Genomic DNA, 24204 nt, shown 5'->3' with positions numbered 1-24204 from the left:
CAACAACATATGGCAGCCCTTGTGACATATAATCGAACCTTCGCTCCCATCTTTATAATGTTTTTGAAAATCCATAGTGATTTCTTTCTAACTTATGTTCTTATTTGTCGAAACACTCCTCAAAGTTACACTGGGTAGTAGTGGTTAGAAGGGCCAATAGCACAATAAAGCCTTGCTTTTGTCACACTACCCCAGAGCTGTGGCTACAATCCAGCAGCTTACCATCATTAGAATGTGAATGTGTGCATGAATGGGAATAACTGATTTCATTGTAATGCGTTTTTAATGGTACTGAAAAGCAGCGGATAAATGTGATGTCATTTAATGTCACAAGTAACTTATATAAAAATATGTTGTTGTTGCAGTATTTTTTTTTTTTTTTTTTTTTTTACATATTTGTTAAAACTGCCAGTATACCACAGCAGAGAGAGTACGGAAGCGCAGAGCGATAACGTGAAAAAAATAAAAATAAATCAACCTCCTCTGGGTCCCTCCAGTGGTCTGCAGAGATACTGTACAATGCTCCTGAGCCAGAAACAACCAATCAGAGCTAAACTCAAAAACTGACCTATCAGAGGGTTTCTGGAACGAAGCCGGAAAGGTTTGACCCAAATGATAGAGTTAAAAAGACAAATATCCCTGACACTGACCAAATGTATGTAAACGTCTGAATTCAAAGAAAGTGGTGCAAAACATGTCTTAAAAATGTTTTTGCTAAGTTTTTCTGACATTTAACAAATAGAAATAATTTTGGTAACGAACCTAAAACAATAGACATTTGGTCTGATTTAAGTTCAAACAATGAGAAAACAAAATGTATGTATCTTTTTATTTGTAAATATTTGGTTTCAATTCTGACTGTTTAAGGCCATATGGCTCCAGCAGCCTATAAGCTGGTGAGTCAAAACCTGATGTTATAAACTGACTCAATAAAGTTTCTATTATGTTCTACAGCTCCAATACAATCTCAACCCTAATAAAGTAGTTTTCATCCTAAAAAGCTTTTATTCCTGAATGTGCTCCCCCTGATCAACATAAAGTTTGAAAATGTTCATAATAAACTAGATTGAGTGATGAAAAACTGTCTAAGCAAGTTCCCAATTTTAGAATGAACAATTCAGAACATTACACCAAAAAGATTCATGATAACATTTACCTTCCTTGTGGTCATAATGTAGTGTGTTGCAAAACTTTGTTGCTTTGTATTTTAATAGTCACAAAAAAGATTTCCAACAATAATGCTGAAGAAACTGATAAAAACACAAACATAAAAACTAAATTTATTGAAGATTAAAACTTTTAAAACTTTACCTTATTAAGCCCCACTGCAATGTAAACAGTAAATAAAGCACTGAAAAATATCCAGAATGGATTTTGGTAAATAAAACAGAATATTGATTTAAAAAAAAAAAAAAGACATCTGTTGAATGCTCACAGTTATAGACTTCGAAATGGAGAGCTAAGCTGGGTTCTCATCCAGACATTTGGTAGAACATACAGCACATTCTGCAAAATCACAATGCATTTTTATATCCAAACAACTGCCAACATATGCGCAAAAAGTAATATTTTAGAGAATGTTGTCCTTATCTATAGGGTTGCTTTTATTTCTATGTTTCACAGTTGTTAACTGCAAAAGGGCTTTATTGTAGACAAAAAAACCCCCCCGCAAGATATCTTAAAAAGTGAGGTTTCAAAGAACATGATTTTTTTGAATATGCACCTGATTTTTGATTATTTACTTATCATTTTAAACTTACAAATATTTTAATTTGATTGCATTTTAAATGTCTTGCTTCAAAAGTTGAAAACATTGGTTAAATCTATGAAAAGTAAAAAAACATCTCTTAGCATGTAACCTAAATTAAACAACTCTAATTAAAAGAAAATATCTGCTTTTTTTAAAATGGAATTTAGAGTGTAGTTCTCAGGGACAGAAAAAAATATGCATTTGGTTTTAGGACACAAAACGGTAACACTTTATTTGAAGGGGGTTGAATAAGACTGACATGACACTGTCATAAACATGACATAACACCTGTCATGAACATGAATAAGCCTTCATGAATATTTATGACTGTTGTCATAAAGTGTCATTCGGTAAATTATGACACTTTTAATACAAAGTTGACATTATTCAAAATGTCTTTGTTATGACAACTTGACATTAACCAAGAAATCATTACTGATATAAATTTGTTATAAAAGTATTATTGATTGCACTTTAAAAATTAGGTAACGTTATGTTATTAAAGGTAAAGTTTAAACAGTAATGATTTCCTGGTTAATGTCAAGTTGTCATAACAAAGACATTTTGAATAATGTCAACTTTGTATTAAAATGACGCTTTATGACAACAGTTATAAATATTCATGAAGGCTTATTCATGTTCATGACAGGTGTTATGTCATGTTTATGAAAAGTGTCATGACAGTCTTATTCAACCCCCTTCAAATAAAGTGTTACCCACAAAACTTAGTTCTTAATGGCAACCAGGTAAAAAAAAAAAACAGTTTTTTGGAGAAAAGGAGCCTTCCTATGTCATTTCTATCCCACTCCCCTGAAGTGGTGCGTCAGCCTGGGACTCCTTGGCTTTCTTCTTTTGGTGTTTTTTCCTACAAAAGTGCAATAAATCATGAAATACATGCAAAAAATTGACTTTTTCACATTTTTTCATACCACAAACATTAATATATTTTGTAAAAATTTTCTAAATTAGTAACAGAAGCACATCATTGTGAAAAGGAAGAAAAATGACATATGATGTTTTATTTATTATATTTATATATATAAATACAAAAAAAGCATGGTATGCGTATCCAGCCCCCTTTGAATAAGCGTTCTGAATCAATCCTTTCTGCAGAGATTAATATTTTTACCCAGTCCTCTATGCAAAATAGCTCAAGCTCAGTCAAAATTAGACAGAGTCCATATGCAAGAATTTTCAATTATTGCTGCAGATTCTCAGATTTAGGCCATTCGTGTTCTATGGCTGTACCATGTATTAAGGTTTTCCCCTTACTGCACAGTAGACCTCCACTTCCATCTCAAGTTTTTTGCAGGACTGGTGTATATTTAAATCCATCCTTCTCCCCATCAGGTCTAAACATGTTCCTTCTCCCCAACAAATATATTTCCACACTATGATACTGCCACCACTATGCATCAAAGTGGGGATGCTAAGTCAGGGGGAATGTGCAATTTTGTTTTCCCACAACCCAAGGTGTGCTTCTTGATCTTTACAGGTCAAGAAGCTGTGTTTATCCTTATGTTAAATAAACTCAAGTGGATTCACATTGACTAATCATGAGGACTTCTTTGGGCAATTTGCTGCAAAGAGAGTTTTAGAAAACTTTTCAGATTTGTTTTGTAAAAAAAATCATTTGAAAATAGGTATTATTTTACTTTCAATTCTCAAGTATGCTCTACTTTTCATCAGTCCATCAGAAAAAATACCATTAAAACACATACTGTTGAGTTAAAATACTTGACAGAATATGAAAGAGAAGAACAAAAAGCAGACTTACTTTGACTTCACTACGAGGAGAATCACAGTTAACAAGACAGCAAAAATGACAATGGAAAGCAGAACCGCAAAGATGATGGCTGTTGGAAAAGGCAGCTGTTAAACTAGTGTGTAAATTGTAAATTATTGAAAATATTGGTAGAATCTCCAACTTGGCAACCAATAAGAATTTCAATAAAGGCAAACAAGCATTTATTCAGTCACTTAAGACATTTGTCCCCGTCTCCACTTACTAATAGGAGTGTCCGGTTCATCCTCCTCAGCCTCATCCCCTTCATCTAAAAACCAGATGGATCAACATTAACATGTTAAAAATTAAAAAAAAAAAAAAACAAGTACACAACTTGAGATAGTTATTAGCTCACCATGAATGCCAACGCAGGTCCTATTGCAGCTCTCTAAGTCAAAGAATCTGTTTCCATTTCCAAAACATCCAGTCCAAAAGAATGTTTTGCATTTGTCATGAATGGCATCGTAGTAGTATCTGAGGCGTTTACTGTTACACCCTCCAGGCGCATATTTAAAGTGACAAGCTTCAGTTTCTGTTAACAGAAGATACAATTAATTTCAAGATAATCAGTCAATCGGTCAGTCAGTCTGTCTGTCTGTCTGTCTGTCTTAGATTTTCACCACTTGGTGGCGCATAATTGCTACAAATTGTAGAGAACAGTGGCCTCCTGGCATTACATTTAAAAAACTCCCCAAATCCTTTCTGTTAACAGAAAAATAATATGTTATCCTATGTGGAATATTGTTGAGGAGCATTTCTTTTGTCTTTCCCATTCAAAAAGGCTTAGTTGTTTTGTCATGGTTCTTTAGGCCATTAAACTGTTATCAGTGAGTTCTAACTCCAAAGTCCACCAACGGCATGAAGGATGTTCAGCAGTTATATTTGCCATGATTCATATTTACAGCTGAGAAGTGGTGAAAATAAAATGAACTTTTAAATCAGGTAATTTTTATTTTGCTTATAAAAAAAAATCTTCTCACCATCTGTTGGGTACAACGTCTCGAAATTGAATGAACAGTTTCTCATGCACTGTCTTTCACTTCGGAAACGGTTGGCGTTTCCTCCCTCGCCTTGGTAGAAGAAAGGCAAGCACTTGTCTTCTTCAGGGTTGTAATACACAGAAAACGTGAAAGTTGAGCCTTGACCTGGATCCTGGGGCAGATTGCAGAATTCTGTTGAATGACAAAAAGATAAGTTTAAGGATACTTTTATTTTCAAAACAGTCAAGTTCTCTTTTTTGTTCAGAATAATGCATGCTTAAACAAACATTTTTGTAAATCTATAACTAATGTTTAACTAGCATGATCACCAGAGACCCACTCCCTGTTTTACAGCAGCAATAAAAAGTGTCATATATTTTTCAGCCATGTTGCTCTTTATGGGCTTCACAGAAAAGAAGTGTGTTTCAAGCAGTTCTTTTTTACAAAAGTAAGTTTAATATAGGCAGGTCACCTATGTAATTGACACTCTTTAACAAAATGAAAATCTGGAAAACGAAGACCATTTGGGTTCTAACTCTAACCTGTATCTTTAAGTGAAGATAAAGGTTTGTTTCAGCTCAGCTTACATTCAGGTGCAGAACTAAGGTGAGTCGTGTGTAAAGGTTTTGAATTACAGAGGTAGAAAATGTCTGGTCAGCTTAGCACAAGCAGGAGAATATATATATAACATTTTCAGCAAAATAAACAATCACAAAATACTATAATTTGAGCTTCAAGACATAACATGAACATGACACAAAGGTACAATGATAATGTAGTAATAGCTGTTTAAAGGGTAATATTTAGTTTTTACCTGTAAACTCAACAGACTTTTGCTGAACTGACTTGTTTTGTCCTGTTAGTCCATGTCTACAGTTTCAGTCGTCCCTTGCCTCAGGAAAAATAACACCCAAGTCACACCAAAATAACTCAAGGTGAAGTCGTACCTTGGAGATTACAGTGTCGTTGAAATTAGCTCATTCAGCTCAAGCGAACAACATAAATCAGACTGAATTCAGCAACCAGTTCCATACTCTTGCAAAAACACATACGCCCGTGTGCTGGTCTAGATTATAGAAAGCTAGCTTCAACTCTACGACATGTATTCCTAATTATCTTTAAATTATCTTTCATTTTAAGAAAAAAATTAAAAAGAAAAACAAAAAAAATACAGCCATACCTTGTCTTTGTGAGTTGCTGGTGTGAAGTGCTGACAAAAAAATTCCTAACAGCAGAAGTGTCTTCATTTTGCTGCTTGTCTTTGTGCTGTCTTTCCTGGAGTGAATGAGGGATATAAACTACGATGGGAGTGGGTGCCCATTATTGACCTTTGGACATGTATTGTCCTAATGATAACTCTGTCAATCGAAACTGAAGTTAATGGGAACACTAGAGAGCTCCTCTCTGTAACAGTGGTACTGTCATAAAAAAAAGTTCATAGGTTGTGATATTTGAGCGTAGATAGACATGCTAAGATCCATATTGCAATAAATGTGAACTGAAGCCTTGTTATGTCAGCTCAAATACGATGTTTATGCATTTATCAGGATGAACATGGAATAAAAAGGATTTACCCATCCTGAATTTTATTACTTTTTGAATTTGGCAACTCACACAGAACTCTTGAATGTTCATTAATTACTGCAAAGATGGAAATAACATTGGTACCAATAGCTTATAAAATATTTGTGTGATCATCTTGGCCCCAAATGGGGAACATCCCATAATTTCTGAAAAATTCTGCTAAAAACATTACACTTTTTCACAGCTAAGTATTTCCACGTACTTACAGCTAGAGACACCATTCAAACTTTAAAGAGTAGTCATATTCACCAACTACTGTTTATTTCAGCTTTTTCATATATTCTGCAGATTTAATAAAGTCTCTCTTCAAGTTTTTACTTGAGTTAGGAAAGGTTAGAAGAAGTTTACCTCATTGATTTTTGAATTAGTTATCAATTACTTTCTGCTTCCCTTTGGCATAAATTACAATATTAAAAGTTGTGTGACATGTCATGTTCACTTGCCTTTTCTAATCTTATCCTGTAGGAGAGACGTTGGAGCCAGTAGTCCATAATGTTTTTTTCTTTTTTTCTTTATTGCTCATGCCTGAATAAACTGAAAAAACATCCACCTCCAAAAATGAACTGTGCCACAGTAAATCAAAATTTTCCCCCAATATATATGGACTAAATATTCTCATAATACTGGGGGAGAGATCCCTCTGCATTTGTTGAACAGGTTCTCATGCACGCTCTCTCATTGAAAAAACGATTCACATTTCCTCCCTGGCCTCTGTAGATGAAAGGGTTTGCAGCAGTCATGTTTGGCATAATACTACAAAGCATTTGTGAAGTTTGTTCCATGACCTGCATCATGATGATAAAATAAACTGCAAATTAGATTTATTTGAGTAAAATCTTACTTAATAGTTGAAATCTGGAGATTTTCTGTGTGGAAAGGTTTCTGCAGGGGTAATAAAACACAACCCATGTTTAATCCACCTCAGTACCAAACACCTACTACCTCTTGTAATGATGATAATTTAAAAAAAGCCAGAAATGTGTATACCACTTGGTTTTTGTCAATTTCCACCAAGGGAGTTTACTTAAACATTCTCTTTTCAAAACTGACATGTTGTTTACAGAAACCAGTTAGATGTAGATTGTAGCAGTCAGACTCAGACAGAATAATCTCATTGTTTAAAAATTTTCAAAATTACAGTGAAAGAAAATGAATCAGTGAGCTCAGCGCAAGTAGGAGAGGGTAAATAATATTTGCTGCTTAGTATACACAGTTGTAAATACTATTTTTAGTAACTCCCCAGAACAGTTCTGGTTAGTCCTTAAATAAAGAGTAGTGCGGAACGCCACAAAATTACATGAAATGGGTTAACTAGTTTATATATAAAAAGAAGAGTTGCATACCTGGGCTTACTGAGTGACTGATGTGACATATTGACAGAACAATTGCCAAATACACAAGACTCTTCATCTTGCTTTTTCCTTTGTACTGTCTGGTGTGAGGCAAGGCTGTAAAGTACAAATGCTCTGTATATTTACTTTTTTTTAACCAACCACCATTTGACTTTTTGTTTCACTCAGTAGAGTGGATCTATAGGATTCAAAAGCATATTGCATATATTTGTTGATTCTTTTGTTACTCATTTTTATAAAATATGCAGATAAAATAAATTCTATTCCTGCTGCAGAATGTAAGGGGACAGTAATGAGTCAATGCACAGGCTAACAGCTCAACAGTTTCTTTTTTCTTATTTTTTTATTTTTTTGGTTTTGTGAGATGTGCTCTTTCTACATCTGACCCTAGATGACCTGAAGAAGTGTTAGCTTCTAGTGCCATTTTGTGGTTTGACACACATTGTACATTCCAGCTCCTTGTCCTTGCTTTATTACAGTTTTCAAGAAAGAATTACACAGGGTTGCGATGTGGGCTTTTAGCTAGGAAAGAGATAAAAAGAGATAAAAGAACACAGTATCTTTGTGCTGACAAAGATACTAAATCAACAGTAAGTCCACAAATCAACATCTAATTTAAGTACATTACAAAAGATAAATATATCACAAGCACAACAGATAGCAGAAACTGGCTTTGACAAGCAAAATCAAAACCTCAGAAAACACAAAATCATTAAGAGAAATAGCAAATAAAGACAAATAAAAAAAAATTCAGACGTGCATACATCTCATTCTATTCATAAGTATTATCGTCCCTTCATTTTCTTCCACTTTTTGTTGCATTAACACCTCAAAGTGCAAAGCGTTTTATTTAGATTTCATGTGACTAATGCAAAAGGAGTGCATAGCTATAAAGTTGGTGTAAAGGGATTTGTGGTTTTTAAAACTGTCTCATAAATAACGATTTGGAAACTGAAGCTAGCATTTGTACAAACCCTCCTGATTCAATACTTTGTATAACTATGTTTTTGCTGTAGTTACGATCCTTTGGCGTATATTTCTATACCAACTTATTCAAGTTCCCTTTGAGATCAATAAAGTATTTTTGAATTAAACTTTGCACATCTGAAGACTAAAGTCTTTGTTCATTTATCCAAAAACAGCTGCAGCTTAGTCAGGTTGGCGAGCATATGCGACTGTCGGTTTCCAAGTCTTGTTTTGATCCTCCCTTGGATTAAGGTGTAGAATATCGGCCATTCTAACACCTGAATCCACTTTACTCTAAACACTTTACACTAGTTCCAGTTGTATGTGGTTGTCCAACTACTATTCCAGGTGCCGTTCCTTTAATCTTTGCTAATTGGCTGCCAAGATAGGCTTTTACAGACCTTTATCCCAACATTGGTCCAAGATAATAATGATCAAGATGCAAACAATCTCAAGGGGAGGTTTAGATCTTATGCGATTATAGAAAAGAAAGAACAGAGGAAAATGACATAATCATTGCAATATACAACAATAATGATCATTTAATGTGTTCCAACTATTATGTAGCTGTTGAGTTAAAAAAAAAAAAAAAAAAAAAAAAACAACTCAGCGTGTTTGTTTAATATGAGGATTAAAGACTACAAAACTATTTCTCTCCATTGGTAATTTATTCAAAACTGTTTTTGAATAAACAGTTGAATAAACAGCCGAACTGGTCTCTCTTCTAGTGCCTGATAAGCTGTCTAAACTTCCTCTCAGTCCAATGTGAATGACCTGTAGCTATGCACCAGGTGCCAAAATACTGATTCTGTAACAAGTGGTATTTGCACCACATTCTTTCCTATTTTTCTTTTTACCCTAATTCAGCTCTACATAACAATTATGCTCTTCTTCGATGTTAATTTATGACATAAAATCAATCTAAAATGTGTTAACGAGACAAAAAACGTGAAAAAGTTCAAAGAATAGAATAACAAGCTACACTTCATGATCTTTCTTGCAGCAGAATGTAAGCCGGGTTATTACTGAATGTCACTTTACACTTGAATGACTTAACGAATCAAAACCAACATCATAAAAGTCCCAATAATCCAACATTTACTGTTAATACATTTTATCCAAATGTCTAGACAACCATAAGTCTAGACATTTTTTTTTTATCATAAAATGGAAAGTGCTGGCCACAGAATGCATCATCATGTACGACATAGATTCATACAGACTCATTCTCTGTACGGAGAACGAATTAATAATCTGCAAGAAAACGTTGCAGTGGAAAGGAGTAGCATTTCGGTACACTGTTTAAAATATGTAATAAAGCTGGAATAAAAAAAAAAAACTTTTATACTCTGAGTGTAAACATGTGGCTTGGACGTAATAACGCCAACAGGTTGCTGCAGTGTGGAGCGCTCACACTTCACCTGACAGAGCGCCGCGCTCAGCGTTACTGCTGCGCTACTTCATGCATGAGGTGGAGACCTTAAGGAGCCGCTGCATGGCTGTCACCCTCCGGTGCCCTAGATGACTCTTACCACCGAGTTTGTTGATGCTCTGACGTCAGTTTGTGTCAACAGCATGGGTATAAAAGAGCTTTTTGGAGACGAGTGCTCCAAGATCCCGGAGTTGTGTATTGAGAGGAGGTCAAGATGCGCATTTTGAGTTTCATCGCCAGGGTGCTCCTGCTGCTGACTTCCCTCAGCTTCCTTCACGGTAAGGTCTAGGCTACAAAAACTGAGGATTTCCAGTGTACTTAGTACACATCGATACATCTGCTTCACGGATGAGATGACATATGGTTGCTTTTATTATTGACGTTTTATTATTGACATTTATCAGTGTTAAAAGTTACCGCTTCTAAGTATTTTTAACCACAATTTTATTCATTTATTTTCTGTCCATTTCAGGTGCTGAATGGACGTATAGTGGTAAGTCTGTATTTTATTACTTTTTTTTTTTACAATAAATTGCATGAACACCACACATACTGTATATGGTGTATATATATATATATATATATATATATATATATATATATATATATATATATATATATATATATATATATATATATATATATATATATATATATATACATATATATATATATAGATATATATATAGATATATATATATATATCTATATATATATATCTATATCTATCTATATATATATATATATATATAAATATATATATATATATATATATATATATATATATATATATATATATATATATATATATATATATATAGACATTTTTATTAACTATTTATTTTTAGTCTACATCCAAAATGAATTATGTACACCTTTATTCTAAACATGTACCAACATAATGGCACACTGACTACCTAATTTCTCGAAAATGGAATAAAGATAGGCATAAATATGTAGTCCATTCCCTTTCTTCTGGAGAATTACGTGACTATTATTCATTCCCTTTCTACTTGGTTCTACATTCAATTTTAAAATAAATTTGTCCAAAATATGTTCTTATCCATATTATTTTTGGAAGTGAATTTCAACATAAGATAAATAAGATTATCAGAAGACTGTAACACTGTGAGCAAAGGAATAATATTAAGCATTAATTTTTTTTATTTTTGTGGATTGAAGGCACAAAACAAATTAGAATTAAAATGTAGATAAAATAGCTTTAACTTTTGCAACCTTTTTGTTTTAAGCATGAAGATGATTGAATTGAGTATCAGAATTTGGTTTCATGTGAAATATTATTTCTGACACAGCTGGAAGTGTTAAATGCAGTGTCGTATGCTAAGGAAAATAAAACCTTCTGTGGTCCACCAGCACTACCTCACCATCATCACCTCGTGTTATTGTAGGGTTCTTTTACAAACTCTGCATTCACAACATTGCATTAGTGGTTGACTTGCCTTTGTGTCATGCCTTTAGGTCTGAGAACTTCTTGACCCATGACGCTCTGTTACATAAACTGTGGTCACGACATGACCTTGTCTCCGTATCGCTGCATATAAACAGTCTTTTGCAATCAGGGAGTGGATTTTACAGAAAACCAAATTATAAGCATCCAAATCCTTCAATGAGTAGAGTTTTGCTCAGTGAGCCAAATCATTTCTTTTTTGAGGCAACATTACAAAACATTACAAAAGCCATCGTTAGCAAACGCTTTATTTTCTATTTTGTCTGGTGTTTATGTACTAATATCCCCATCTAAAATGTAAGACACCCAATTTAAATAAATTCAAATAAAGTTTTAAAAATGTCTGGTAACATCTTATGGACCTAGTTCATTAAATCACATTAAGCAGTTTAAAAAGAAAATCCCACATTTCCAGACTGCTACTACTACATTTCATCTGCACTTCACATCCAGAGCCCTGAGAGGCTTTGTGTCATGGTAGTCGAGTCATTTCTAAGGCTGGTAGCACTTTCTGTTGACAAGTCCCCTGCTGAGTCATGCAATTTATCCCAACTTCAACACGTCACCCTCTAGCAGAGGACAAACAGTAAATTTTAATTTGTGACGTTAATCGTGGCGGCTCTGAATAGAGTACTCTAAAAAATGTTCTAACCCTTTTAATTTATGGTTCCTTCTGCACAGAAAAGACTGTATTTAGGAAATTACCCACCAGCACATATGATCAAGCAGGCACTACCAAAGGACCATCAGATTGAGCTGAAGGACAGCCTGTCTCAAATTAGAGCACAAATGAGGCGAAGAGTGAATAATTATAGATATAAGTCTGCATTTCTTTCACTGAGTGTTGGTGGATTTTCCTCAGTTGAACTTTGGGCATTGCACCAAACTCTTTGGCATTCATGATGCAATTGATGCACATTTATCTGAATGTCTCTTAGGCAACAGCTTCATGCTGCATCATTCATTATTAACCATGGCTGGCTGGGATCTGCTCAATGGTGAAATATCAAATTAATTCCTGATGGGGGATGATTTAGTGCCAAACACTCAGCGGGGGTGTACGTTTTCAGTGCTTTTCAAATCACTGATCAAATTCATCCCAAAACTGTCGTCTTTTATCATGATTGGTGCTCTAACTTGAATAGCTATAGAATTCTTCTTTTTTTTTTTAAACTTAAGCTTTACTTTGAAGGTCATTGTTACTGTGACTAATTTATTTTGCAGACACATCACAAAGAGACATGACCATGCAGTTGAGGTCACTTTGTAAAAGTGCAAGACTAGAAAAATGTGGTCATGTTTGCCATCTTGTGGTAAATGGAAACCACTTATTAGATGAAGACAGAGTTGTCCCCTGTGTTTCAGTACTTAATAGAACCACCATTTACTGCAATTACAGCTTCAGGTCTGTTGGGATATGGCTACCAGCTTTGTACAGCTACAGACTTTTGTGTGAGTCTTTTTTATTGCTCCCAAAGAGCTCAAACTTCATCAGCATGAATGGAAAGCATCTGACCAGCAGCTGTCTGAGAACCATTACCTTAAGAATACGTGTTGATTTAAATCATACCTCTGCCTCTGCCTTAACCTTTTTTGCAGCCAATTCTTCCAGGATTGTCTTGTATTTGGCTGCATCGGGATTTCCATCAACTTTGACCACTTTTGCTGTTTGTGCAGAAGAACAGTGCAACACAACTGTGTGTCACAATGGGAATGGTATTGAGGGAGATGATGATTTTTTTTTTTAACCACTCAATAGGAGCAGCTGTGGTAGGAATGTGTTTAGTAACTGGTGGGTTGCCAGTTCAAACCCCTGCTCTGTCTGTCTTAGTAGTTGTCTTCTAGAGCAGCACACTTCACCCACCTCGCCTGCTGGTGGTGCATGGTAGCCCTGGCTATACACCACCACACTATGTGAACGTGTGTATATGACTGAATGTAAAGCGCTTTGGAGTCCTCTGGACTAGATAAAGCATTATACAAGTACAGTCTATTTATCATTTATTTATCATACAGCCCTAAAATTTCCACCCTATGCTCTCTACACAGCTTGTGGCAAACTACAAACAGCTGATTTAGGCTTCCATCCATCATTAGCTCTTTTTACCTTCCTTCTGTAAATTCCAGTTTTGTGGCATAGGAACACAAATAGTTATCCTCTGGACAGTCTTGCACCTAAGCTGTAGATCTCTGCAGGTCTTCCAGAGAAACCATGGGCCTCTTTGATGCATCTGTGATTAATGTGCTCCTCACCTGCTCAGTCAGTTTAAGAGGATTTTTTGGAGCTCAACATTTTTTGAACCTATAACCTGTTTTAAAGTTCTCCACATCTTTATCTCTGCCCCACCTTATTTTCTCTTCATGGTGATGTTTGGTTGAACATGTTCTCCTCCAAATCTCTGAGGTCTTCATAAAGCTGCACGATTCATTCCTGTGTGATTTCTTCTTAAAAACACACAATGTTGGCTGAATTTACAAACAAGATGCTTTCTGTTGGCAATTTACACAATTTTTTTTTTCTTAGGGGATCAGAGTAAAGGGTACTTGAATACAAATGCATGATACACATTTCAGATTTTTACAGAAATAAAAGGAAACCGTGAATATTTTTTTCCCCACATTACAACTATGTTTTTACTTCAAATTCATTTGAGCAGGGACAAGACATAAAACAATGTTATAATTAACAGAAACCATCTTCCTGTCTTAAGGCTCTCCAGCCAAAGCCTAATTTGCAGGTTAGGGTTCTAGGACTTATACCCAGGCATTACTTTGTTTTGGTCTGTCAGATAAAATCCCAATAAAGTACACTGAAGGCTATGTAACGTGGCAAAATATGAAAAACGTTCAATGCACTCTTGTAAATCCTGCACACACCAGCAGTTTTTCTAGAACACCTGTAACATCTATGACAACTCACTCAATGGTTTATGAAATCTTGAGCATTAAACATAATGTACTTATTTTGATTTACACAGAGACCTTTTTCCCCCCCTCCCACACAATTAACATCTTTAAATTGAAAAAGAGGAATTAAAGTCACAGTGAAAATGTTAGTTGCAATATAAAGCTTACTACTGGTCCTTTAAATCTAAGCAGATATGTGCTTTTTTTTGTCATGTGTGATTTGCCAGCTGCAGAGGAACACCTTCAACGTGTTTTACTGCTGTTGTTACAGGCTCAACAGGTCAGGATTACTGGAGCAACAAATACCCTTACTGCGGCGGTTCTTTCCAGTCTCCAATACACATCACGTCAGACCTACTGAGGTTCAGTCCCACTCTGCGCCCGATTGAGGTGCGAAACTACAAACTGTCATCGACGGAACAACTCACTCTTAGAAACGACGGACATTCTTGTAAGTATAAATGTGCAGAAAGCACAAGAAAGCAGGTGACAGGGACAATTTTGAATCAAGACAGACAAATATCTTTGTTTGGTTTTGAGATGCAGAATCTCTTTAAATCAAATTAGATTAAGTAAACAAGGTATTCATTAGACATGGCCACATATAAATGTGGAGAGCTAATTTCTGGGGCAAGACAAAGAAAACGAAGGGAGGATCGTCCTTCCAAATCTGCCACGGCAATTTTCTGTAGTCACTGTCTTATTATCTTAGCTGTCATTTTGTCCACAGAAAGAGCTCCACATGCCAAGAAAATTCATGCCAAGGGTGTTCCTCAGCTATGACTTTTATTTTAGGCCACAGAAATTGCATCAGTTTTATGTGCGGTCTCTATTTTTAACAGTATCTCAAACAGTAAGCTATCTTTTAGCAGCTTACAATGAGGACACACTGCAGACAACCATTCTTGTGTGGTGCATTAGGCAGGTTTTAGGACGTCTGGTTCAATGGATGTCTGACAAAATTCCATCAGGAATTTCATCGGGAATTTCAGTGACAGTTGTGCTTAACATGCATGCGACGTCTCCTGGGTCACAGTGATGATTCAACATGAGAAATCTCTGTAAGTGTACTTTTTTTTTTTTTAAACAGGTGACAGAATGCAAAGAGCAGACAAATGCTTATGTTTGCATATGTGATGGACCTTCACACCACAAGCTGAGTGGCATGCTGGTGTGACGTGTGTTTGAAAAGAGCTGACGAGGGTTTTTCATGCGTAAGCAGTCATGACACACGCGTGAACATGTTGAATCACTCCAACACTAGCTGTGTTCGATGCAGCCTCTTGACCTTGGGGTCTCAGAGCAGGGCCGTCCTGACCTCCTCACTTCAGATGAGGTTAAAATGAACGCATGCTGATTGTTGTAAGTCAAAAGTGAATCTTTGTTGTTGATTTCAATTGATTCGCAGTGAAACTATCTTTGCCCCCGACGATGTACGTCGCCGGCTTGCCAAATCAGTTCACTGCAGCCCAGCTCCATTTCCACTGGGGCTCCTCCAATTGGCCTACAGGATCTGAACACTTGGTGGACAGCAAGCAGTTTGCAGCAGAGGTAAACTGACCACAATTTCTCTTTCTCAGTGTTTATTTACAAGATGGCATATAAAAGAATCTCAATTCTGCTAATTTACTTACATTTCCAGGATGGTTCATGCAAATGTCCTGTTAATTTAATTCTTTTAATCAGATCAACTTGATGGAATTTTAATAACAAAAATCGGGTGTACAAGCTTGAATTTAGTGTGAATTTTCTCTAATTGGTGTTAGAGAAACACCAATTGTTTCTCTAACACCAATTACTCCTACAATGATTTACTTCAGTCTCTTGCAGTTGGTTGTGCCTTGAATACGCCATTTTTATTATTATTTTTTTTTTTACATTTTTGTAGCCAACAAGTTTCAGGTATAATTCAGGGAGGATATTCGACATCTCCTCTTAAAAAAAGTGGTAGAGCTCAATGTACAGTGGTGTGAAAATGTTTTCCCTCTTATAGTTTTATTCTGTTTTTTGCTTTGTCATTCCACTTGAATGCTTAGGAAAATCAAACAAAATTTACTATTCTATAAAGACAATCTGAGTAGATACATAAAGCAGTTTTCAAATGATTTTATTCAATAAGCCAAAAAAAAAAGACCTCGTAAACCAACAAGGCCATTACATTTTTTGATTATGGCATTAACCACTGAAAGGGCTGTACAATCTTTTATCAATCAATCAATCAATCAATCAATCAATCAATCAATCAATCAATCAATCAATCAATCAATCAATCAATCAATCAATCAAATTTTATTTGCATAGCACATTTCAGCAGCAAGGCATTTCAAGGTGCTTTACATAATTAAAAAACAAAAATAAAAACAGCATGTGACATTGAATAAACAGTAACTGACTAGAGACCCTTCAGCTTAAAACAAATACAAATATTAGAACATATATGACTTTCATTTGTAGAGTTTACATTTCAAACAGCGAAGCAGAATATACATTTGAAACAAAATGTAAGTATTATCTACAGTTATAAAAAGATCTCAAACAAAACAGCGATAACATGTCAATGTAATAAAACCATGCATAATATTCACATAAATGACCCTCATTTTATCTGCTACTTGAGATGACAACATCTCTCTCCTGATTTGATGCTTCATGACAAAAATGAAGTCCTTTTGATTGGCACTGACATCAGAGATGATGACACAATATACTGTTCATGCAGCTCATTCTGAAGAAACTCTGTTTTGCATCTGTTGCATTTTCCTGACACTGTATTAAAATTTTAACCAGTCTCCAAGACGGCTTCAAAAACGTCTTTTAACAGTAAGATTCACATATTGTGGTCCATCGTGTCTTTTGCTCTAAAACAGGATAGAAGTCCACTCACGGCCCACTTATGCTGCCCTGTTGTGTTTCACCCCAGCAGGATTTTAAGGGCTTAACACAGAAGACAATTATATGTTGTAGTTTACATCTGGAAATGAGATGATCTGGTAGTGCAGTTTAAATAATGGAAAACAGACCATTTTATTTAATGTTTCTTCATTTGATTCAAAGTGGCTGGATGTTATCACACCTGGGTGAATTTTATTTTACTGTGCCTCCCTTACAGCAACCACATCCAAGGTGGTGAGTTTTGACTTTAGCTTAATGACATATATCTCCTTGAAGACTCTCCAAGCTTCAGGACCACAATTCCATGATGAGAGGTCCTTTTTATGGGGTGAAATGAGGAGGAATGAATCATTTCCCAGAAACAGTGAAAATGCATACGTTAGTCTGCATACACATTATCATTAAATTTGCCCTCAATGACAAGCTTGACTTTGTCCTCAAACTGACGGGAAGTCATTATGACCGTAACTTCCTTCTGACTGGCATTTGCTTATGCTCTATATTAGTAGAATGGAATATACGTTTTCACAAACATGACAAAATTTTGGTAAAGGAAAAAAAAAAATTTTTTCTAGTTGCATTAGTGGTTGATTTGGTGGGCTGAACACTAGTGTCAATGTTAAATCTATTCTCTTTTGTGAGTCTTAAACAGAACCGGCCCAAAGCATAAACAAATTAAGCACCTGCTTAGGGCCTTCACACCTCCAAAACTATAATTATAACATTTGCTTAATAAAATGAGCACACTAATAAACATTTAACCTTTTCAAAATAGATAAATTAAAATATTTAAAATTGCTCAACATTTAAAATTAAGATTTTGTAAAAGTGTGAATAATAATCCGCATAGTTTGATTGTTGTTTTATAATAGATACAGTCTGATGCTCTGAGTTTAGTCTTTGTATTTGAGCTCGATTTGTTCACAAATACAACTTGGCCCCCTCTTGCAGATTCAACCAAATCTGTAATGAAATGAAAGGCAATTGGTGGCGGTGATGTTTTTAATAGGAAAAGGGGCCCGTACTCATATTCTTAGATTTAGTTCACCTTATAAAGCATACATTTTCAACAAAAAGGCTTTTTTTTATCACACTTTACATAGATTAAGCATGAAGCTCCTCTAGATAGTGAAAAGTGACAACTCATACTTCTCTTTCTTTGTCTTGTTTTGTTGCTTCTTTTGAAAATGTTGACATTTTCTTTTATTTATTTATTTTCTTTTTTTCCCACAGCTGCATATAGTACATTACAATTCGGACAAGTACCCTGACATTAACACTGCTGTAGATAAATCTGATGGTTTGGCAGTGCTGGGTGTCCTCATTAAGGTGAGACTTTGTGGATCTTTATAAAGTGAAAATGAACTTTATAAAGTGCACTTTATTTGTGCATTTTGTTTGTAGAGTTTAATCATCTAATGACTCTTTCTCCATAGATTGGAGATTTCAATCCTGCCTATGAGCAGATTCTGAGGTTTATCAATGGTGCCAGATACAAAAGTGAGTAATAGATTAGATTTAAAAAAAAAGAAACAAGATTAATGATTTTTCCTTAATATTGTTTAATATAAATATTGCACATTAACTAATTTAACAAAATCAGAATCCTATATCGATGCCTACCCTTAGTTTATTGGTGCAGTGCATTTGGGTCAGTATTTTTCTGTTATTCTGACAACATGAGAAATCAACAGGTGAAGTGTACATTCACATATGGAGTCTCTTAAGCTTTTATGAATAGTAAACTGTTCTGTACTCAATGATCCTTAATCTATTGGGCATCTTTGTACATAATAATAAAGAGCTCATTTGACTTATATATTCAGTAAAATACTGTTTGTGGCTCTTTATGTTAATGGATCCTGTGAATAAACAGACAAGCTGCTGGTACCAACAGTTTCACATTGTATGGTACATCTAGCTGTACGTTTGATGCTTTATCCTTTCTCTTTGGAATTGTATTAATTCTTCATTGCCTCATTGTCATGTTCAAGCAAACAGTTTAAGATTTGTGACATTGGACTCATCCTGCTAGACAAAGGAATTGGATGAATGGAGGTGATTCACAATGCCAACCTTCTTTGCAAAAAGAAAAAAGGCAAAACAAGCATAAACAGTAACATAAATATGAAAACAAAAAGAGATTTTTTTTTCTCTTAAAATTTCAGCCCAAGCATGTTGTCTCCGAAACATGGTAGACCATGAGAGATTGTCAAGCAAAGTAAACCAAATTTTACTTCATATCTGTTATTTTGTGTTCTCAGATTTTGAAGTGCGGGTACCTGGTTTTAACGTTAGAGAACTGCTCCCTGCTCGTTTGGATGAATATTACCGATACGACGGGTCACTGACGACTCCTCCGTGTTTTCCGAGCGTGCTTTGGACAGTTTTTCGAAATCATGTCACCATTTCTCGCCAGCAGGTACTTTCACATTAAATGCATATTTTACCATATATTTTAGAAGTGTTAATGCTGCATGTTCATAACTTTTATGTTTGACCCATTTCTTTTTTTTTCCAAGTATCTGGCTCTAGTAACGTCCCTACACGCCTCCAGTGTCCAAAACCCAGAGGTTACCCCACTAAATAACAATTTCAGGAAGCCACAGCCCATCGACAGCCGTGTTGTCCTGGTCTCTTTCAAGGAAGGTTAATATGAGCTTTTATATGTTTTGCTTAAAAGAAGAGAGGAAAAAAACACATTGTGCTGCTTTTAGAATGGCTTAAAAACTGCTTTTGAATGTGTTTTTGGCTCTGACTTTGGGTTGTAGGGAATTACTTGCTTGTGGCTGTGTTTTGTGCTAGCAATATTACCTATTATTTATGCTTTTTAATGAAGGCAGCCTATGTCTTGTTATTGACATTTGAAAAAGCCATCACTGGCACTCTGTGAAACATCCATGTGGTTGCCTGCACTGTAAAATCAAATTAGTTCACATTACTTAAAAATAAATTATTCAAACTCAATGCTTCAAGTAAGCTTAAAATTAGTAAAAAAAAATAAAAAACTTCATTTATTTTAAGTAAGCAGCACTAAATCATGTAGTACAACTAATAAAAAAGAAATAAGTAATTTGTCATGCGTTAACTTATTTTTTTTTAGTTGTGTGGATTGCTTGATATAAATGTAGTCTCCATTATAATGACTAAACACCTACAACTTACTACTTACTACTACAACTACTACTTGGTTTATTCAAGTTCACTTAAATAAACCAAATTTCTTGAATGAGTCCTTGACCTTCCTCTCTCTCATTTTTTTTTTATGAAATGAAATGAAATTTTATTCGAACATGATACAAATATAAAAATAAAATAGTGCACAGTAACAAGAAGTGCATAAGAAAGAAGAGAAAATACAGATTTTTTTGTTTCAGTTAACATATCATGCTCAAAATGGGGTAGGAAGAAGTGAGAACTTATAAACTCCTACCCCCTAAACACTTGAAACTTTAGAGTCCTACTGTCATTAAAAAAATCAAAATCAAAGTGGCAGTCAGAAGTAACAGTTACTAATATTTACCTATACATTTTCCCATTTTATGCTGGTTTGTCTTTCTAAACCCTTACACCAAGTTATCTGCAATACACACCTTATTGCTTTCCATCACCCGTATGTGTATCTATTGAAAATTACCTCTTTGTACTTTCTTTTGAATTGTGTTAAACTATTGCTTTGTTTTAAATCTTCATGTAACTTGTTCCATAACTTTACACCTTTAATTGAAATACAGAAGCTTTTTCTTGTTGTTCTAAAATTGCGGATCTTGAAGTTTGAGTGACCCCTTAAGTTATACCCCCCTTCTCTTTCAGAAAACGTGCTCTGTATGTGCTCAGGTAACAACTTTTTAGATACTTTGAACATAAATTGAGCCATTTTAAATTCTACAAGCTCGTCAAATTTGAGAATTCTGGATTTTATGAAGAGCGGGTTTGTATGCTCATAATAACCGACATTATGGATGATTCTAATGGCTCGTTTCTGTAGGACGGTTACCGGATGTAAAGAGCTCTTGTAATTAACTCCCCACACTTCACAGCAATATGATAGATATGGTAAAATCAGAGAGTTATATAGAATATGAAGTGATTTAGCATTCAATACACGTCTAGCTCTAGCCAATATGGATATACTTCTACTGAGTTTACTCTGTAAATGTTTAATATGAGGTTTCCAACTGATTTTGTCATCTATTATTAAACCGAGGAACTTATTATTTCTTTTTACTAAGATTTTATTGTCTCTAGTGGCCTTTATTTCAGAGCAATCAGACAGGAAAGTGGATAATGAGAGAAGGGGAAATCACATGGCAAAGGTCATCAGGTCAGGACTCGAGCCTATAAGAGCCACGTCGGGGACTAAAGGCCTCCATGCACGGGTTGTGCTTTACGACTGCACCACTGCACCACTCTGCAGTCCTGCTTAACAGAATTATTAATTACATAAAATATTTGAAATGCATATTTTTATTTTAAAATATTCTGTCTGATAAAATATGCAGTAAATAAAGATCAATCTCACTCTCAATCATCAGTGTGAGATCAATGTGATGATCTCAAGCCCCACACAAACCCGCTCAAAAAACTTTAAGTTAGTTGACTGTGGTGATCACAGGTCGACACTCAACGGTAGTCCTGTATTTGACAAGCACAGACTGTTATTGTTGGCAACAAAAGTTAGCATAGTGCTAACAACCCATCTGAAGATAAAACTATACATTGAGACTTGTTCAGATGTTGCACTAAGTGAATGTGACCGTATTCATGGAAACGCCAGGCTTAGTCTCTCTTCACGAGTCAGATGAGATACATTACTGGCTCCAGAACAAAAAATAAACTCAACTTGGATGTATGTAGTATTGAGTCAAAGCACAGTTATCAAAAACATACTTTTTCTAAATTAATCCCAGTCAAATAGAATGAGTTGGAGGCTTTTCTACCACAAATTCTTAGTAACTTACTAAAAGTGACAGTTGATAGCAAATTTCAATTGAATACCATGTTTGCATTTGCAGTGTGGTTTACCACATTTTATGGTAACTTGCTTCATATCTTGGGGTATGTATGTGCATGTTTTTCCTCATTTTCGGTGTTTCTCTCTCAGCAAAACTTTTTGTGGTAGCTTTGCTGGCACTTTTTAAAAGCCTTTGCTAACAAAATTCCTGAGAAGCATTTTAGGAACTGACAGACCTCACTCTCCTCTGAGCTGTTGCATGGCAGAGTTGAAAAGGCAAGATCATTGCGAAGAAATACCCGATATTCTGGGATGTTTTAATAATACTGGCTCTGTGTCTGATGCAGGCAGAGGACTGCATGGTATTCTTACAGTTTCACCTCCATTCACGAGGAAGCGAGTTGTTCAGCAGCTGCTGGCTGGCGACCTTGCAGACTTGGCAGATGAAGGGCTGTATCAGCTCCTGCCGAGTGGTTCACAGACACTCCGAGCTGGCAAGAAAAAAGATCCCATGAGCCGGCAGAGTGTGACGCTGGCCAAACCAAAGCAGCAAACTAAGAATCCAACTCTTTGGAAGAAGAGTCAGACCAACTGCTATGTGGGAAAGCTGGGAACGGCTGAAAACACGCTTTGCTACACTTCAATGGAGCAGAGCGTTTCCCATCAGCTCAAACAGTCCCACGTGGGGAATGAGTTGGTTGAAGCTCTCAAAGACAAAATTTACCCAGAGCTCAACCTCAAGAGCTATCTAGACTGTAAGTCAGATTTAGCCCTCTCTACCATTAGATGGATTCTCTGCAGACGTCCAAAGGATGAGGCTTTGGAATTGGACCGCTCCCTGACAAAAGCCTTGATGAATCATCAGAAGACTTCAGTGGCAACTAAACATGAAGGGTCACAGACAAAGCACGGTGGCCTTTCCTCTGCTGCTCCACAGAAACCTCTGAGGCAGCACCATCCACATCCCTGGCTTTTGCCAATGGAGTGGGAAGACTAGAGAGATTCCAGACATAGCTCACAAAGTTGGTTTTGTAGCTGACAACAACGAAAGACTATTTTTTATCCTTTCTTTTCTCCAAACCTGCCTTAAACACGTTGTATTTAATAATTGTTAATCATGCACTCTCAGATATGTATGTGGTTATATGCAAATGAACTCAGGACTATAATCAATTTGTAAATAAAGTCATTTTGTTGTTTTTAAATGTGGTTTACAGCATATTTCTGGCTGACTTTGGGATCATCGATAGCTCCTCAAAGTAGATGAGAACATATTTTACATAGGATATGTAGAGCTGAAACGTTTCTCTAGTGTGATGACTTTGCAGCTATCTTTGTAAAGACGGTATGTAGAGATGTAGTTTTCTTTGTGTTCTCTAACATTTTTTGATACTTTTCAGGTTGCCCTTGGCAGCAATGAAGTTAAAAAGGGCATGGCGTGAAATGCTACTATCAATAAAAGCCAAATGCTACTATAAATAAAAGCACCTTACTTGAATGAAACATGACAAATCTGTTCTCTTATTTCACACTTTATCTATAAATCAGAAGATTTTTTATTTTAAAAAGAAGATTGAACAGAATCTGAGTTTAAAAAGCAAGAGATATTTTGTGCACAAATAATTAAACAAATGTTTCCACATATAGACTCCATAGTAAAACACTTTTATAGTTTTTATAGTTATGAAATATCTTGCTCAAGATACAGTGCCTTAAAAAATATTTGTCTTATACAAACACATAAATATGACACCTTAACAGTTATAAATGATATTATTTTACATTTTTCTGTGATACTGATGTGTGTGTTCTTTTGTATTTTACCATTGCTTCTTTTCTCTTTCTTTCTGGCACTCAGATGACTCTTTTTGGATAAAGACCGGTATGTTGATTTTATATGTTTGGTTTTCAAATAATGTTTTGAATGAAATATCCTATTTACTGAAACAAACAGAAAATCCTCTACTTGTAACACATTACTTCTAGTGTAGATTGTAAATACACCATAAAAGACAGAACTTACCCCTGACCTCATCAATGCAGTAATGTCCATGTTAACCTGTAAAGTAAACACATAAAGAATAATCTTTAACGCCATAGCTATTACACAACCCACTCTGCTTCCTCTCTACT

At 35.3% G+C, this 24204-nt stretch overlaps 2 protein-coding genes across 2 annotated transcripts; one reads left to right on the top strand and one right to left on the bottom strand.

Annotated features, from left to right (window-relative positions):
- Positions 1-2418: 2418 nt before the first annotated feature.
- On the bottom strand, positions 2419-5938 carry LOC106926791 (kunitz-type serine protease inhibitor bitisilin-3). Its single transcript, XM_015001919.2, has 6 exons — positions 5697-5938; positions 4517-4708; positions 3892-4068; positions 3760-3804; positions 3528-3606; positions 2419-2615 (listed from the first exon to the last, which is right to left on the bottom strand). Exons 1-6 carry the CDS (start codon positions 5761-5763, stop codon positions 2537-2539), a joined length of 639 nt encoding a protein of 212 aa, XP_014857405.1. The 5' UTR covers positions 5764-5938; the 3' UTR covers positions 2419-2536.
- A 3981-nt stretch (positions 5939-9919) lies between these two features.
- ca12 (carbonic anhydrase 12) lies at positions 9920-23574 on the top strand. The gene is made up of 9 exons (XM_015001936.2): positions 9920-10128; positions 10323-10343; positions 14497-14676; positions 15634-15776; positions 18351-18446; positions 18554-18617; positions 19382-19539; positions 19640-19766; positions 22419-23574. The coding sequence occupies exons 1-9, from the start codon at positions 10065-10067 to the stop codon at positions 23066-23068; spliced, it is 1503 nt and encodes a 500-aa protein (XP_014857422.2). The 5' UTR covers positions 9920-10064; the 3' UTR covers positions 23069-23574.
- Positions 23575-24204: the final 630 nt, after the last annotated feature.

This window comes from Poecilia mexicana, unplaced genomic scaffold (assembly GCF_051168715.1).
Source record: "Poecilia mexicana isolate PSO_F unplaced genomic scaffold, ASM5116871v1 scaffold_6, whole genome shotgun sequence".
Taxonomy (NCBI): Eukaryota; Metazoa; Chordata; class Actinopteri; order Cyprinodontiformes; family Poeciliidae; genus Poecilia; species Poecilia mexicana.
The sequence above is the reverse complement of the archived record's forward strand: the minus strand, read 5'-3'. Positions and strand labels throughout refer to the sequence as shown.